This window comes from Anguilla rostrata, chromosome 10, assembly GCF_018555375.3.
Source record: "Anguilla rostrata isolate EN2019 chromosome 10, ASM1855537v3, whole genome shotgun sequence".
Classification (NCBI taxonomy): domain Eukaryota; kingdom Metazoa; phylum Chordata; class Actinopteri; order Anguilliformes; family Anguillidae; genus Anguilla; species Anguilla rostrata.
This window is the reverse complement of record NC_057942.1, coordinates 33,765,648-33,781,530: the sequence shown is the minus strand read 5'-3', so window position 1 is coordinate 33,781,530 and position 15,883 is coordinate 33,765,648. Positions and strand designations below refer to the sequence as shown.

The 15,883-nt window shown below is 44.5% G+C and overlaps 1 protein-coding gene across 3 annotated transcripts in view; it reads right to left on the bottom strand.

The window, feature by feature from the left end:
* fras1 (Fraser extracellular matrix complex subunit 1) overlaps positions 1–15,883 on the bottom strand; it is a 114,298-nt gene that overhangs the window by 56,902 nt on the left and 41,513 nt on the right. For all 3 annotated transcript variants that reach the window (XM_064296643.1, XM_064296645.1, XM_064296644.1), the window contains exons 7-17: positions 15,673–15,755; positions 14,053–14,155; positions 13,567–13,758; positions 11,931–12,020; positions 10,949–10,987; positions 10,351–10,498; positions 8,212–8,355; positions 7,059–7,193; positions 2,671–2,814; positions 1,381–1,521; positions 838–978 (exon numbers count right to left, since the gene is read on the bottom strand). In XM_064296643.1, the coding sequence (XP_064152713.1) occupies positions 838–978; positions 1,381–1,521; positions 2,671–2,814; positions 7,059–7,193; positions 8,212–8,355; positions 10,351–10,498; positions 10,949–10,987; positions 11,931–12,020; positions 13,567–13,758; positions 14,053–14,155; positions 15,673–15,755 (1,360 nt within the window). The remainder of the gene's footprint in view (positions 1–837; positions 979–1,380; positions 1,522–2,670; positions 2,815–7,058; positions 7,194–8,211; positions 8,356–10,350; positions 10,499–10,948; positions 10,988–11,930; positions 12,021–13,566; positions 13,759–14,052; positions 14,156–15,672; positions 15,756–15,883) is intronic.

Here is a 15,883-nt window from a genome sequence, read left to right as displayed (position 1 = left end):
GGGTGGGGGCGAGGGTGGGGGGTGGTGACAGGGGCCCTCATTAACTCCCTGTCTCTCAGGGGCGACGCTGGACGAGCACGTCCGAAAAAACGGGGCCGCTCAGACAGCCATTTGTCTTCGGCGCGGCAGACAAGCTGACTCATTTACATTCAGAGCCAACGGGCGCCATCCTGCAGAGCAATTCTGACTGATGCTGGAGGACAATCCAAAACGCAGTGCCCGGAGGTACAATTCAGGCTTTAAGGACCACTTAGTTTGTCAACAGAAGCTTCTGCAGTGCAGTAAACGCTGTTACAATCCCCTGAAGACTGTTTTTTTGTTGTTAAAAAAGGTTTGCTAAAAACTACTTTCTGAGAATTCATTATCAGCGTACTTTACAATTATAATTTAACCTGCATACCGAATTGGAGCTAGGAATCAATTATGGGTTTAAAGCAAAAAAAAGTCAATAAGCATTTTAAAGTGCCTGAAAGTTGAGAAAACTAAGCGTAGAACAAGTCATTGACCTTGAAAAGGCTGTCCTATCAAACATTGGCATTGTACATTGAACAAAGCAATTCGCTTCCATTTAATTATCATGTAATAGCAGGCTTTGTTCCATTTTTAGCATTCTTCTTGTTCTCTAGTTAGCTGTTGAGTGCTGCATTAATGCGTGTATTACACATAGCTCTCCAACCGAGTTCCTATGTTGCTAGTCGAAGGTGGATTTGTAAATCTTTACCAGGCAGGTCAATTAAGAACAAATCCTTATTTACAATGACGGCCTGGCCCCTAACCCCTGGACTTTCCACCTCTGGTATTAGAGGACTGTATGGCGCAGATGGGTCAGCATCTTACTTTTACAGGCCCCCTCATGGGGGTATTGACCCTGTCCGCAGCTGTCCAGACACTGTCCGTGGTACAGGGCGAACGTCCCGGGACAGAGGGTGCACTGGGATACCAAGGGGCCCGAGCAGGCCACGCAGGAGCTGTGGCAGGCTGAGAGAAGGTCAAAGGTCACATGTACCAATCAGGCAGAAACAGCACAAAGAATAAAACAGCTACCATTTCCTGTCAAAAGTACAGTATATTCTCCCTTTATATAGTATATGTGGACTCACAGATACAGTAGGTAATTGTTTGGCTTTCAGCATGTCTTAGCTATGTATCTGTGGGAAAAAAATTATGTAGCACACAGTGAATGTATATTAATAATACATACCAGTACAGTATGCTACTCATGAGAGGGTTAAAGCCTTGAGCAATTTATAACACTTTTCTTCAATCTTTAAACACATACTTTGAGTAAGAGAATAAAAAGGCGACGATGTGGGATGGATCTGCAGCATAAGGTGTTGTTCAAGCTCCTTTAAAAAAATAAAAAGATGAAAAGACACCAACCCCTGCATCTGCCATTACTGTCCCTGTAATGCTGCTCTGGGCAGTGAGGGACACATTTCCCATGATGCAGTGCGGAGTCCAGTGGGCACGTCACGCAACTGGGGTTGTCGGAGTAACAGGTCAAGCAGGATTCATCGCAAGCTGAAAGAGAAAAAGCTACATTTTAGGAAAAGTGGGGAAAAAAGCTAATAGGTAACAGCTTCTATCCATCCATCCATCCATCCATTCATTATCTCAACTACTTATTCCTGCTCAGGGTCGCTGGAGACTATCCCAGGATGCACTGGGTGAGAAGCAGGAATACACCCAGGTCCACAATCTATTGAAGGACACAGCTTCAATATATACGTACACACACACACACACACAAACATATATATATGCATGTGTGTGTGTGTGTGTGTGTGTGTGATTGTGTGTGTACATACTGTATAGTACATGTGTGAGCATTTGAAAACATATTCAATATAGTTTCATTTTACACGTCACATTTTTTCAAGAAAGTTCTGATTTTCCCAAGTTCCTCAAACTTGTAATTCTTCTAAGCACAGTTAAATACCCTAATAATAATAGTACAAAATTACATTACAAAAAAAGCTATGTAAATCCCCATCACTGTAGGGCACTAAAATACCGGTGCATGTTAAAACAGGAATATGACTTCAGTTTCCAACGCGGAGAATTACTCTCGATATTCCACACGCTCAAGGGGACAAGAACATCCCTCAACACCTCCCCTCAACACAATGAGGAAGACCGAGGGAAAGAAATTCACTGCAAACAGGGCTCATTCAGGATTTAGACTTTCCCAGTTAACCTGATTGGGACATATTCAGATTGGCATCTGTCGTCTTGTCTTTGTCTAGCTTTGCATTCACGGCGTTCTGAAGCGATAGATCTGAGCAACAGTTGCATATTTGCAGTTATTTATTCATTGTGTTTTCTTCACCCTACTTAATTAGGGACATTTGTTTGAGACCCAGGGGGACGTGCTGGGTTGAAAACAACTTCACCACACACTATGCTGGCTGAAGGGTCTGTATTTTATCGCTTTCTACCAATCAGCTGTGAATTTAGAAACTACATTTGCTTATGGCTTTTTTTAGAAGAGGGAAAGCATCATTAACAAAAACTAAAACAAAAAAAAAATCCTGCCTGATATTCTATTCTGGTTGACCATTGTGGAGTTACAGCACACACACATACATACACACATGTCACATGCTTTTTATGCTTTCTGCTGGCTAACCTTGACTAATGTGGAAAATGCAGGACCATTCACACACTCACCGTGACAGGTGTCCTCTCTGGCGTAGAAGCCCGGGCCACATTCCGGAACACAAAGTCCGGCTTTGAGCAGGAGGGAGGGGTCAGAGCATGACTGGCAGTCCTGCTGCCCAGGCCCATGGCACACCGAGCAATCGTCGTGGCAACCTGCCAGAGAGGCCCAATTCAATCAATTAGGTCCAACTAAATTACACTTGTAGGTAATATTGAGTACGTGTCCTGATATGCAATTCTTTAAATGTTTTTTTTTTCTTTACAACAACACACTAACTTCACCTCACAATTTGCTTCAATGAGGAGAGCGTTAAATTCCTAGCGAGGGTGTCCCGCATTGAGTACATGGTTTTGTCAATATAAATTTTGAATAAAGTCAATATTCGCTGATGGAATAAATTAGTCGGGCTTAAGCAATCAGAGAGAGTTCAGCCTCGGCCCACCTACAGCGCAGGAAGTTCTTTGTGTTGACGACAGACATTAATGAGAAACACGTCGGGCCACTTTTCCGAGATCACTCAAAAATGCCCTCAACGATCCCTCAATTAATTTCCAAGGCAGTATCTCACAAAGCCTTTTTTCTGGAGTCTGTGAGTTTGTGATTAGAAGTGCCAGCACAAGAGGGAACAAAAGGCCACCTTTTACGAGCTCCGGCAAAACCCATCGTCTCCAGAGGCAAGCAATAAAGAACGGCCGTAGGGAGGCAGGGGTTCCCGAATCTCAGCCCCCCCCCGAGAAAAATTTCACAAAGCCCCAACCGAGTGCACAGCCCAGCCGCGTGAGAACCTCAAGGCTTCGCGGGACCCTAATTACCGCGCCCCCTTCTAATGCCTTCATTATTAAGCCTCGCCGGGCGCTCCGGAGAGGACCGCGACGTGGCGGGGGGATCCGTAGGCACCCCAACGAAATTACCCAGGATATTGCTTTTCAGGAATGGTGACCCGGGGACACCGGAGGCTTACCGGGGGTTTTGAAAAGGGAGCAACACATCAATGAATATTTCATCTCTGCCTTTTCCTTTTTCATCGCCATTTGCATTTTGATGAAGTGCGGTGGCTTCGTCTAGCCCGCAAACTCGTTTGGGCGTACCGTAAGCAGGCCTGGTGTGCACGCGTGAATATGTACGGCTTCCGGCATGCTCCCCCCAAATAATTAAAGACCCCTCTCCCCTAAAAATGTTTTTTAATGGTTAACTCCTTGTGTAAGCATGACTTTCACGATACAGATAGATTTATGTAGAATTAATTTTTGTCACCAGAGCACTTTTTTCACATTCTTTCACAGTAGACAGAGAGTGTCTCCATATTTCTCTGTAATCTTTGAAAACATGAATATATAAAAATTTGTGATGTCACAAATATGTTGACCCTATCATGGTCCACTATGAAAAGATATGTCAATTACAGGAGAGCAACATGGGCAATTCACAGTGAGGGTAAAGTTGCTATTAAGCCATTTTCTGTAGTTTATTGAACATTTTTGGTGGAAAACCATATTAAACAAATTATTATTCAATTTTTTTAAGGTTTTAAAATACATCTGGAGGGGTAAATGACCTGCATTGTGGCTTCAAAGCTGATCAATGTAAAGTCATGATGCAATAACTTTTCAACCTATAACAGATCAGTGATTTGTACTCATCAGATTACCAATGTTAAAAAAACCTTCATTAATCAACATCATTTTGACCTCAATGACCAACGTTGACTACATTTCTAACCAATGTTAACATAGGCCAGCTGAAGTAATTTAAAGAGGAAAACGGGAATTTCCCAGGGTTTTTTCCAGGACTCCTAACCCTGACCATATTCAATTGTATCCAGCTATCCCATGATCCCTTGCTCCTCTACCATACCGCTATAAATAGACAGAGTAAATATAAGAGGGACAATTCCCAGGGAGGAGGGCATAGCAATATCAGAAACAAACAAATAACCTTTGAAGTGAGATTAATGAAATCAAAAAAAGAAAAAAGAAATGGACCAAAAATAAGCTTACTTGAACTTATTACAACCTCAGAATTTACCTCACACTCTGGCTCAGGATTTATGAGTTTTCCTGTATCATCTGCATACGTGCAGCTGCTACAATGGCTCACCAAACCCTCTGTGATATTTATATCTCCTCCAGTATCTCCCTCAGTTACTTATGTGTTTTGAAGGCTACAAATGACATGATATTCTCACATCAAAAGAACAAAGCAGAATGAGAGAACAAAACAATTTCCAGAAGGGTACTGACTACAAGGAGACAATGTGCCTTCTCTCAAGTTCTCCTCGACAAGCAATTTATTTTCCATTTGGCTGTCTCAGGTTCTGAACCACTTTTTCTCTCTTCCTGTAACCCTTTTCAGGAAAGGATATGATTTTACATGATAGTTTGAAAGCTTTAAAACTTTTAGCAATGTTTCTCACCACAACAACATAACGGATTTGCCCCCCCCCCGTTTTCCCTCAAGACGCACATTTTCACCTAACAGCTCCTGTTAAAAGTGTCATGTTTGTCACGGCAAACGTGCTGTCACAAATCAGAAAAACAAGCTGTGAAGAAACAGTTGCGGAATTCTAAGAGCTACACTACGATCAAGCAGGTCAGCCAGTCAACGAGACAGCCAACTGTTTCCAACAGCCCAACGCGGAGAGGGGTCATCAGGTGCAACGAAGACGCTAACCCGATGAGTGAAATAAGAAAGATGTTTGGCCCACATTCGTACGCGGTACAAAAGCGGGGGAATGCGCCCCCATTCTTCACCCATGATTCAGAGCGGAGGCATCCGGGACCCAGAGAGCCTGGCGCCCTGCCAGGGGCTGGGCTCCGCTCTCCTGGGATTCCCGTGCCGTCCGGGGCACCGTCCGGACGGGGGGAAACGGCGGCCGTGCCGCGCGAGCGTAGCGTGCTTGGGAATTAGCCACGCCGCGCGCGGCACCAGCGCCCGGGGGCAATAACTCAAAGCCTCGGGGAAGGGCGGGCGTCAGGAAGCGCGGGCGAGGGAGGGCGCAGAAACAACGGGCGTGCGGCGGAGGGGGAACGCAGCTGCAGCGTAGGCTAACCAAACCATCAGCCCCTATCACCACTTCACTACACAAAAAATACCGTCCGCTAGGAAGACATGCCTGCCAACCACTGAGGACCACATAACAGTTTTGTAGCACATTTAGCATATTTTAGCACATTTTATCCTCAAACTCCATTGCAAGGTGGTTCTCTAATGCACACTAACACAGTCAACAAATTGGGAGAGGTTTTTTCAAAGGTCGCTTGCTCAAAATTTTTACATATTCAAACTGCAGTATTAGTGTATGTAGTTATGTGAAATTAAAGGAATTCTAAAAGAAATTCTGAATAAATTCTAAAATAAGGTTATAGTTTTCAAAAAAAAAAAAAAAGCCGGTGTCCCATTTTTCAACAGGGCATCCAGTCATAGCTTTCCCAAACTGAGAGGGGTAAATCCATGGCACAGCCCCTCTAATAGTCTCCACAAAAGCACTGGATTTATAACCTATTTGGGCAACATTAACAGATTGAATTCCAATCTCTTGGAGATGCTCATTAAAGTGTGAAATTGAACTACAGTATGAATCACGTAATTACTTGGAACAGACCAGGGGACTTTGGTCTGGGCCTCTGAGATGAAGGGTTATTGCTAAGCCCTTTTGTTATTCCATTACATTCTCAGATCCATATTGCCCTGCGCCCTGGACAACTACAGCCAGAAATCAAGCCTAGATTACATTCAAGCACAAATCTTTACACTTCCTTTTTTATATTCCATGTAATTGAATAACTGCTTCACACCATGAAACTGTTCATTTAAAGCAGCGATTAAATAGAAGATTCAATGCTGAAAACAATGCACGCTCAGTCCTTAAATTTAAATTTAATCAATGAATCGAAAGTAGCAGCGCTAACATTCTCACACAATGTTGTGAGCTGTGATAGAAGAAATGAACAAGTATGTTGGATTATAAATAACAATTGCAATTCAAAGTAACGCAGTGAGTAAAACCTGGAATCTAGACGTCTAGAGGGGTGGAAATCTAGGTTGAGAGCTGTTTTGAAAAAAAAAAAATAATAAAAAACTTTTCACAACTTTTCACAACAAGAATGTTCATTGGGAAGGTACACTGCTCATTTTAGTTTGACTGAGTCCCACCAGGTGTCAGCCTGAAATATCTATCCCAAACAAAGAATTCCAATGAACTGTTACATTCCCCCATAGGCACTCAGCTATCTTCATTTCAGCAAACTACACAATATCCTTCTTATAGCCACGGCCAATCAAACTGTTTCATGGAAACCAATTAACCTTAGTCATGTGGTAAAGAGGAAGCGGGTCTTTCAGGAAGTGACTGATTCCTGGAGAGCTGTGGAGAGCAGCACAGATGGGTAATACTCACGCTGGCAGTGCTGGTTATCCTGGAAGAAGCCCCGCCCACACTCGGGCACGCACTGTCGGTTGCTCATCAGGAAGGAGCGGGCACAGGACGCGCACTCGAAGCCGTTTACGCAGGTGGAGCAGGAGTCCAGGCAGGCTGCAGGGGGGGGGGGAGGGGGGGTCAGGAGAGACGACATCACTACGGCGCGCATGTGAACGTTACGACACGTCACTGTCCACGTCTGCCCGCCAGAGGACCTACAACCTCTCTACCGCTGGCCGTGAGCCCTGAAACACAAGCCGCTCCAATATCCCCATCTGGATTCATGTGCTTCTCTTTGAACACCATGAGATGGGGGCCACATCAGACAAACCGGGAAGATAAAATGAAGTTCCATCTTTTTTCAGACTTCCAACAAGAAGTCTAAAAAACATCAAAAATGTCGCTATAATCATTGCCTGCACTGCACAATAACGGCAGTCCTCACACCCCCCCTCCCCCCACCTACCCACTAAAAAAAGAAAATGAAGGACAAGAGGGAAATGCTGAGCTGTGTCAGGAGCAATGGCATTATCCAAAAACTCCGGGCTCCTTTGGGCAGGATTAGGTATTCAACAAGTGATGCCTTAATCCTCCGACTGTAAGCAAAGCCTGTCCCTCCTCGGCTGAATTCCGATGACGGCCCGCCGTCCTGTTCTGACTTGTTACCTCCGAGTGTGGCACTGAGGCGGTGCCCGACAACGCCACACGGTCTTGGCGCGAGACCTCCAGGATTACAGCATCCATTAAACAGGGTGCCGTGACCCCCTTTCCAGTCAGAGATATTTATGCCACCCCTGAACTCTTACACATTGATAAGTTGTGACTGGTTCCCAAAACATTGCTACGGCTAGAGAGGAAAGAAAATTTCACTCGTCAAGCGCGAAGCAACTTAAAACAAGCTAATATTTTCTACTTGAGTGAAAAAAAGAGCTTTAGTTTCATTACAAGACCAAAACACTTTAAGACAGATGTTTTTGCAGTGTATACCCTAATGAGCATACTCTACTAACCTAAAAGCGTATCTGGTATTAAATACAATGCTATGCTTGAGCTAGAAATACAATGAGGGAGTGATAAACTGCTGACCAGACGACTGTGGGAGAAGAGGTGTAGCTGGAGGCCAGTCTCGTACCTGTGCACACTCTGCCGTCGGGGTAATACCCCCGGGGGCATGTCTGCATGCAGCGGCCATCCAGGAGCAAGGACTGGGGGTCCTTACAGCTGTCGCAGTGGTCCGGGGTTCGAGAACACGTCAGACAGTCAGGGTGACAGTGAACTGCAACAGAAAACGTTGCACACACATAAGAAACGAACCCATAAGAAACAACAAGCACAAAGCAGAATGTTCAGCGTTAACTCAACTGTAACCGAGTTCATAAGTCTGTGAATGAAATCGATTGCACTCAATCAGGGTGAAGCTTACTCTATCAAGAGCTGATTTGACTCTGATTACTATGCTGTGAAAACCCCCAGACACAACCTGAGAAAGCAACTCGGCTTGTTAAAGGCCAACCTTATTTGCGGGCACATAAATATTTCCATGGTTTCCGTACTGTAACGCGACTGAAATCCAACCGCGTGGCAAGATTCAGCCAACCGTGAATGACTGGACGGCTGGACGCCAACCAATTTGTAACATTTCCAAGGAAACGCTTTGAGACGTCCAAGAGCAAAGCATTACCCATTAGCAGCGATATTTATCGGCCAGTGGCGTTTCAGATAATGTTTTGCTTTAGGAATAACAAGACGGTTCCAGACAATTAATTATCAAAGAAAAAAAAAACGAAGGAAGGGCTTTTGATCGGACAGTTTGGCCATTTCTCTCGTTCCCGCTGTAAGCGAGCCTCGCTCCGATGGAAACACAGAAATTGCTTCTTGGCAGAAAAGTCCTGGTGCAGAACGTGTGGGGAGAGAAAGCGACTGGAATTGAGATGCCGAGAACGTTCCCCGCTATTGAAAGCTTAATTGCATTCCAGTTGCGGACTGATTATCTGTGAAGTATTCATTACCGACGGAGAATGGGACAGGTTTCAGCCAGACCCCTTTCTAGAAACGGTAAGGAACAGAAGTGAACACGTGTGTGGAAAATAAAGTTAATGCTCTATTCCCTTAATTATACAGGGGATGGTTAATAAACTCCCAAAAGAAATTCATAAAGGATTGCTCCTTTTATGTGCTTTCATAAAATAGGGGCAGACAAGGTGAGAGAACACAAAGCCAATTGAGTTTTCTTTAAACTTCAACCGCCACTTAACCAATATGAGCAGTACTGGGCTAGTGTACAGCCCATAGACCTTATAAAAGTACAGCCAACCTGCAATAGCATACGGGATAAGTGCTTTGGTTCAGGAAGTCCTGAGATGGGTGAAAAGGGTTTTCAATTGACATCTTTCAGTGCAAACAAACAAGCCCAAGTATAGAGATAAGACATATATATTTTTAAGATATATACTTTTATATTTTTAAGTGATTTAAATTCACTACAGAGAATACTGTGACTGAGGTGTGTTGTGGCTTTTTTAAAGAGAACATTATACTTGAATTTGATGCTTATGTATTATTGTGATATATGCTATCGTAAACGTACATTCTATCGTGAATGAGACATCGAGTGCCCATCAGTGCTTTCTTCATTTTGAGGCAGTTTTAGAATGGTCCTCTCAGGCTATTAAGTTTCAAAAGCTGCCACAGTGGCCAGCTTAAGGAGTGCACTGTCAGTACTTTTCCCCAACTAACTGCACAGAAGGTCACATGCAGAAATTGAAGTCTTTGGCTGCAGGGAATAAGGGAACTAAGCAGCCGTGTTAAACAGGGAGAAATATAAAACCACGGCTTCAGCTCCGTCAGAAGAAAGAGGATTAAGAGTCTTTTAAACTTTTTTTCTGGAGTTATTCCGAAGTTAAGTGACTCACGGAAATTTGGGAATACATAGCACAGTGGTGGCACGGCACCTAAATAACATTGTCTGAAAAGAGAAATTTAAACAAAAACCACAGGTGAAGGACAACTTGTCTGGTATGTATAATTTGTGTATTGTACAGTTCACTGAAAAATGTGTTATCATTATTATTATTATTATTATTATTATTATTATAGTGACACTATATATTACAAATCCGAACTAGAACTCCATTGCTTTCAGTTACAAATAGTGATTGCTACATCAGCATTAGAATATTCAGTTAAGAACATTCTAAAGACACATTTGTGTTCTTGAAGGGTTTAATGAAAATGTACACCACACACTCCTTTTTCCAGAAGTTGTACTCACCCTGGTGGCATTCGGGGCAGCACTTCCCCTCCACGGGCACGGCCAGGGTGCCCACGGGGCAGGTGGGGCAGGAGCGCTGGTAACAGGTCACCCGGGAGTCCCGACACTCACACTGTCTGCACGGCCCCTCCTGCCAGGTCTCCAGGTTCTGTCAAAGGAGAAACCGTCCTGATCCTGACCGCCTTCTACGTTGCCACCACATAACACCCAGCCAGGCTTCCCAAGCCAAAAACAGACATAATATTATATATCCTAAAATGTATAACTCCAATAACAAATGCATGTGCTAAGAATACATAAGAATGTGCATAAACAGCTTAGTTTGAAAAACACATTAAAAACACACAAGAATTGGTGACTCCAAGAAACAAAAAGGGTATGGAAAATATAGGGTTAAAGCATCCAGAAGGTGCAGTAATTACACTGTATCAGGCTTGTATATTATAAACCAGTCATATTATATTGCGTATGTACGTGAAATATACTTTCAGTAATTTATAAAATGAATAAATTAAATGAAAATGCATTTTCTTTTAATTAGTATATAAGTTAATATGTTGTTTATTTGTATTTTTCGGTACAGATTCTGGGAACTCACAGCAAGATGTTTCTGGCCAGTCAGATCTGTCTGCGGTCCCTAGGGAGACGAACATAATCAGAACCGAACACTGTGCCCACGCTAGGGCAATGCTAATTTAAATAATGCCCAAAGTTGCTCCAGCGCTGTTCATTGTTACCGCAGTTCATTGTTTGACACTTATCCCAAGCTACGAGATTCAGATTTTTCTCATTATCATTTTAAGCGCTGTGCATGCACTCGTATCGGAGGGAGCGTGTGCTTATCTTAACGCTGTTTTTCTCAGCTCGACGGTTTAGCGCTGATGTGTAACACCCGCCATTCCGTGCCTATGCCCTCGGCACGGATGTATAACAGATTTATGATATGCACTGTATACGCCAGCCACGGTGGCCTCGTAGCCCTCTCCGGATAAGCGCGCGTCAGCCAAATAAACGAAAAAGAATAATCGGATAAAAATGAAAACAAAGACGGAATTGAACGCGGTCGACACCAAAGCTTCGTCGAGAGGCAGCAGGGGGACGGTCTCATTTCTTCAGCGGAAGGCCCGTGCCCCCGAGGGTCAGGCGCGCACCTGGATCTCCAGGTTAAAAAGCATTGCCTGAACTTTGTGGAGATAAACCTGAGGTGCTTCTCCTGACTAATTGCCCGCCTTTTGAAGGCGGGACTGGAAGAACATCTGTGAATGCAATGATTTACAGCGCTTCATCAAAGAACACATGTCAGAGTTAACCTTTCCAAAAACCAATTAAAAATGATGTGCAACAGACAAGAATTATACCACCCCCCTTATATTAATACAGACCTGCAACAGTCATAACATTTTTAAATGAGTTTCATTGTGTGGTGTTTTTAGACACCTCACTCACTGTGAGAAATCAGCAGTGCAATTCACATTATAATCCATCTTAAGCAGGGAGAATGGGCGCTAATTAGCAGCACACAGAAACAATAATAACAAGCATAGGAGCAGTACTTTTCAGTTTGGTTGTAAGCTATTTACCCCTTTGGCTTGCTCCCGGAACACGCAGAAACTACTCATGGACATACATTCAGGACAGCACTTCCCCGGTAGGTGAACCAATTCTTCTCCCTGTTGAAGAGTTTTGAGAAAGTGTTTGCTCATTTCCTCTCTGCTAGGCGCCTTAAACAAATGACTCGATTCAGACAATCTCCCTTGGAACCCAACCACGTCAAACTCAATTTACAGGCCATTTTGTGCCTCCCACCACCAGCCTAATTGCTATTCACAGGAAAATCATTGTCTGTTTCTTTCTTTCTTTTTCTTTTTGACCTGGGTTGATTATCCAGGCTGTAGAATTCTCATCAGATGCTTGACACACAAATATTAAGAGAATATGAAATTCCTGGAAAAGTATAGCCATATGGATGGTAAAAGATGGAAATAAACTGAAGCATCACTAACAGGGTCTTACTCAGCTTCAGTGCTTCCCATGGGATAGCATGGAGCTAAATGAGAGGCAAAAAATTAAAAAACACTGTACCAAATATACACAGCATTTATGGTATGACAGACAAGTTCAACATTACAAAGAAACATAGTTGGGGAAATCATGTTTGATCCTATGTCTCACGCTGAGCGAGGAATGATAAAGATATTCCATATATGATTGTGCCATCAATACCACAACATCAATAAAAGAATTTAAAAAGCATTGATCTTTGAAAAATGCATGCTCTCACAATTATAGACAAGCCATGAACCGATAAAATCAGGTAGATTTGCAGGGAGCCCATACTGTGTTCAATACTATTTAATTTAGACAAGATAAAATGTTATCACAACCAAAACACAATATAAGCTCTTTCAGACTCTGTTCCGCAGTAAGCAAAATTACACTGGAAGCAAGCCAAAACTCTAGTTTTATCACAAAAGAGAACACAAACAGCGGAGCAATCCTCATATCTGAAAATGATTTATGGTTGGTTACCTAATTAATATTTTAAAGTTGATAGCAACAAAAGTAAAGGTGAAAGTGAAATTTCACACAATGGAATTTTACTTTAAATCGGATGAAAAAAAACACTGATCGCAGTGCCCCTTCCCAACCTGTAGTTGTTGCAGTCAAATGTTTTGAACATAATCCTTGCATTTTTGTCTGTAACAACTCAAATCTCAAGTTTAAAATTCTTAACTAAAGAACCTGAGTGAGGTCTTACAGCCATGCTTAGAACAGATTTTGTTTACGTTTTTGAACGAATTATGTATGAAGCATGAATTAATAAATCCATGCAGCCTTATCACAAATTTAAGGGAACAGGAAATCATTTCTCAGTTTTTCCCATAGGAATGGGAATTGTATCAGGATTGTTGGTTCCCTGGAAAAAATGTCTATTGCAAAGAGTTGTGTAGAAACCTGTATAAGAAATAAAAACCGACTGTTGTATTGCTTGATTGATTGATTGAATGGTAGATTGGCTGACTGATTGGATGATTAATTGATTGGTTGGTTGATTGACTAATTGATTGGTTGATTGAATGTTTGACCGATTGACCGATTGGTCGATTGACTGATTGGTTGATTTAATGGCTGATTGACTGATCGATTGGTTGACTGGTTGGTTGATTGATTGATTGATTGACATGTGCAATATCGCACTCAGGCAGGCACGCTTACCCACGAGCACTCCACTCTGGCACACTCCGCCCTCTGGCACAGGACCTGCCCCCTCTCGCACATGCAGAACTCGCAGCCCGTGCCGTTCCACATTTCGCCATGGTAACGCACGGTGCTCTGGTAATGGCAGGTCCCCTTGGGGGCCACGCACTCCTCGCAGCACTGCCCCTCCTTCTTCACCTTCCTCTGGCCCTGTACGGAGGAAGAGTGGGGCGGGACTCGGTGAGACATCCACTCCAAGAGGAGGGGCGGGGGCTAAATTTTAGGCGAGAGATGGTCAGTGGCAATGAGTGAGGGGCTTAGCGTAGGTGCAGGGGGTGGTTACTGACCCTCTCACAGGTGATGGAGGGGCATTAGCATAAGTGCAGGAATGGTTACTGACCTTCTCACAGATGAGGAGGGACATTACAGTAGGTGCAGGGGTGGTTACTGACCTTCTCACAGGTGAGGGGGGTTATTAGCGTAGGTTTGGGCGTGGTTACTGACCTTCTCACAGGTGAGGGGGGGACAGGGTTGGGCGTGGCAGCGGGTCTGCCCCTGGTCACACAGGCAAGTGGTGCAGCTGTCCTTCTGCCACTGTTCACCATGCGGGGACAAAAGCGGATGCAAGGCTCACTGGCAACACACACGCAACACAAAGCACCTTACCAAACCAATACGCAACTCTCCACAGCACACACACACACACACATGCACTCTCTCTTCCACACACACACACAACACACATCCACCACTCTCCACACACACACACACACACACACACACACCAACAGCACTCTCTCACACACACACACAAACACACAAACAAGCACTCTCCAACACACACACACACACACACACAACAAGCATCTCTCACACACACACACACACCCACACAAACAAGCACTCTCACACACACACACACACACACATACTCTCTCACACACACACACACTCTCACACACACACACACACACACACACATGCACTCTCTCTCTCTCACACACACACACACACACCTAGAACACAAACACTAATTCTCTGCTCATTATACTGCCAGCTCAGTTTCGTTAAATAAAAATGAGTCAAAGTCCTTGATGAGACAGGAACAATGCCAGCACTGGCAGGAAGGCAACAAGCCCAGGGGCGCCATCGAAAAAGAACACCGTGGGGACCACGGGGAGGAAGATAATGCAACATGTCCCCCAAACCGGGTCTAACCTTCCTCTCACATGACAAGTCTTTATCTAACACGCCTCCTCACTTAATCAGGCTGAGTCATACTATTAAAGCACATGCAGCATTTACACGCATGTAACGTGTTATATGCCCAGACGAAACCGCACATACGTGCGTGTTCGGTTGGCGCAAAGATAATCCTAACCCAGATGAAAAGCCACAACAGCCAAGTGTGCGCGTAAACTGATTGGCCGGCAGGGGAATAATCTTGCCATGATGAAACCTTATATGAGCAGGAGGGCGAGTTTGAATGGGCGGCTGCTCCGATGATCAAAAGAGCAGAATTCCACAGAGTGCCAGAGAGCAGCGCTATCATATCGCTCACGCTGCGCCAGGAAGCACAGGCCAATGATGGGCCCCACTGAGAGAGAGAGAGAGAGAGGGGGGGGCAGAGCAAGAGAGTGTGTGTGTGGAATATAATAATATATATATATATATAGAGAGAGAGAGAGAGAGAGAGACAGAATGAGAAGGAAAGAGAGAGAACAAATGAGAGAGAGCGGGTGAGCGCGCTGAGAGAGAGAGTGAGCGAGAGAGGGGGGGAGAGCAAGAGAGAATGTGTGTGAGAGAGAGATAGAGAGAAAGAGAGTGAGAGAGGAGAGAGAGAGAGAGAGAGAGAGAGAGAGAGGGGGGGACTGTGGCTGGCTTATCTCAAACCCCTGGCACCCTGCCAAGAAACCCTGTGGAGAGAAGGGATCCGCTGCCGAATTTCGATTCTACCCCGGCCCTCCTCGTTCTACCCTGCGCGCACCCTCAAAGCCCGCCGTGCCGCGTTATTCGCTCGCGCCCCCCAACGCCGGGGGGCCAGGGCGGCGGTGACTTTGTTCCCCCCTAAAAAAACGCCGCTCGCGGAAGCCTCCCTCAGAGCCCGGTTCAGTCAGGGTTACCTTGTACTCCTTCCCCGCCACCAAGCACGGGTTCGGCACACACTGCGGGCAGCACGTTCCGGGGTAGATCACAAGGTTCTCCCGCTGAGGAAACACACACACACACACACACACACAGATATCAGCGCTAGAACTACAAGGATATTACTTTCCTTTCAATTAGGATCAGTAGTTGGCAAGTACAGACTTCAACGTAGTGAGTTGTGGCTTCT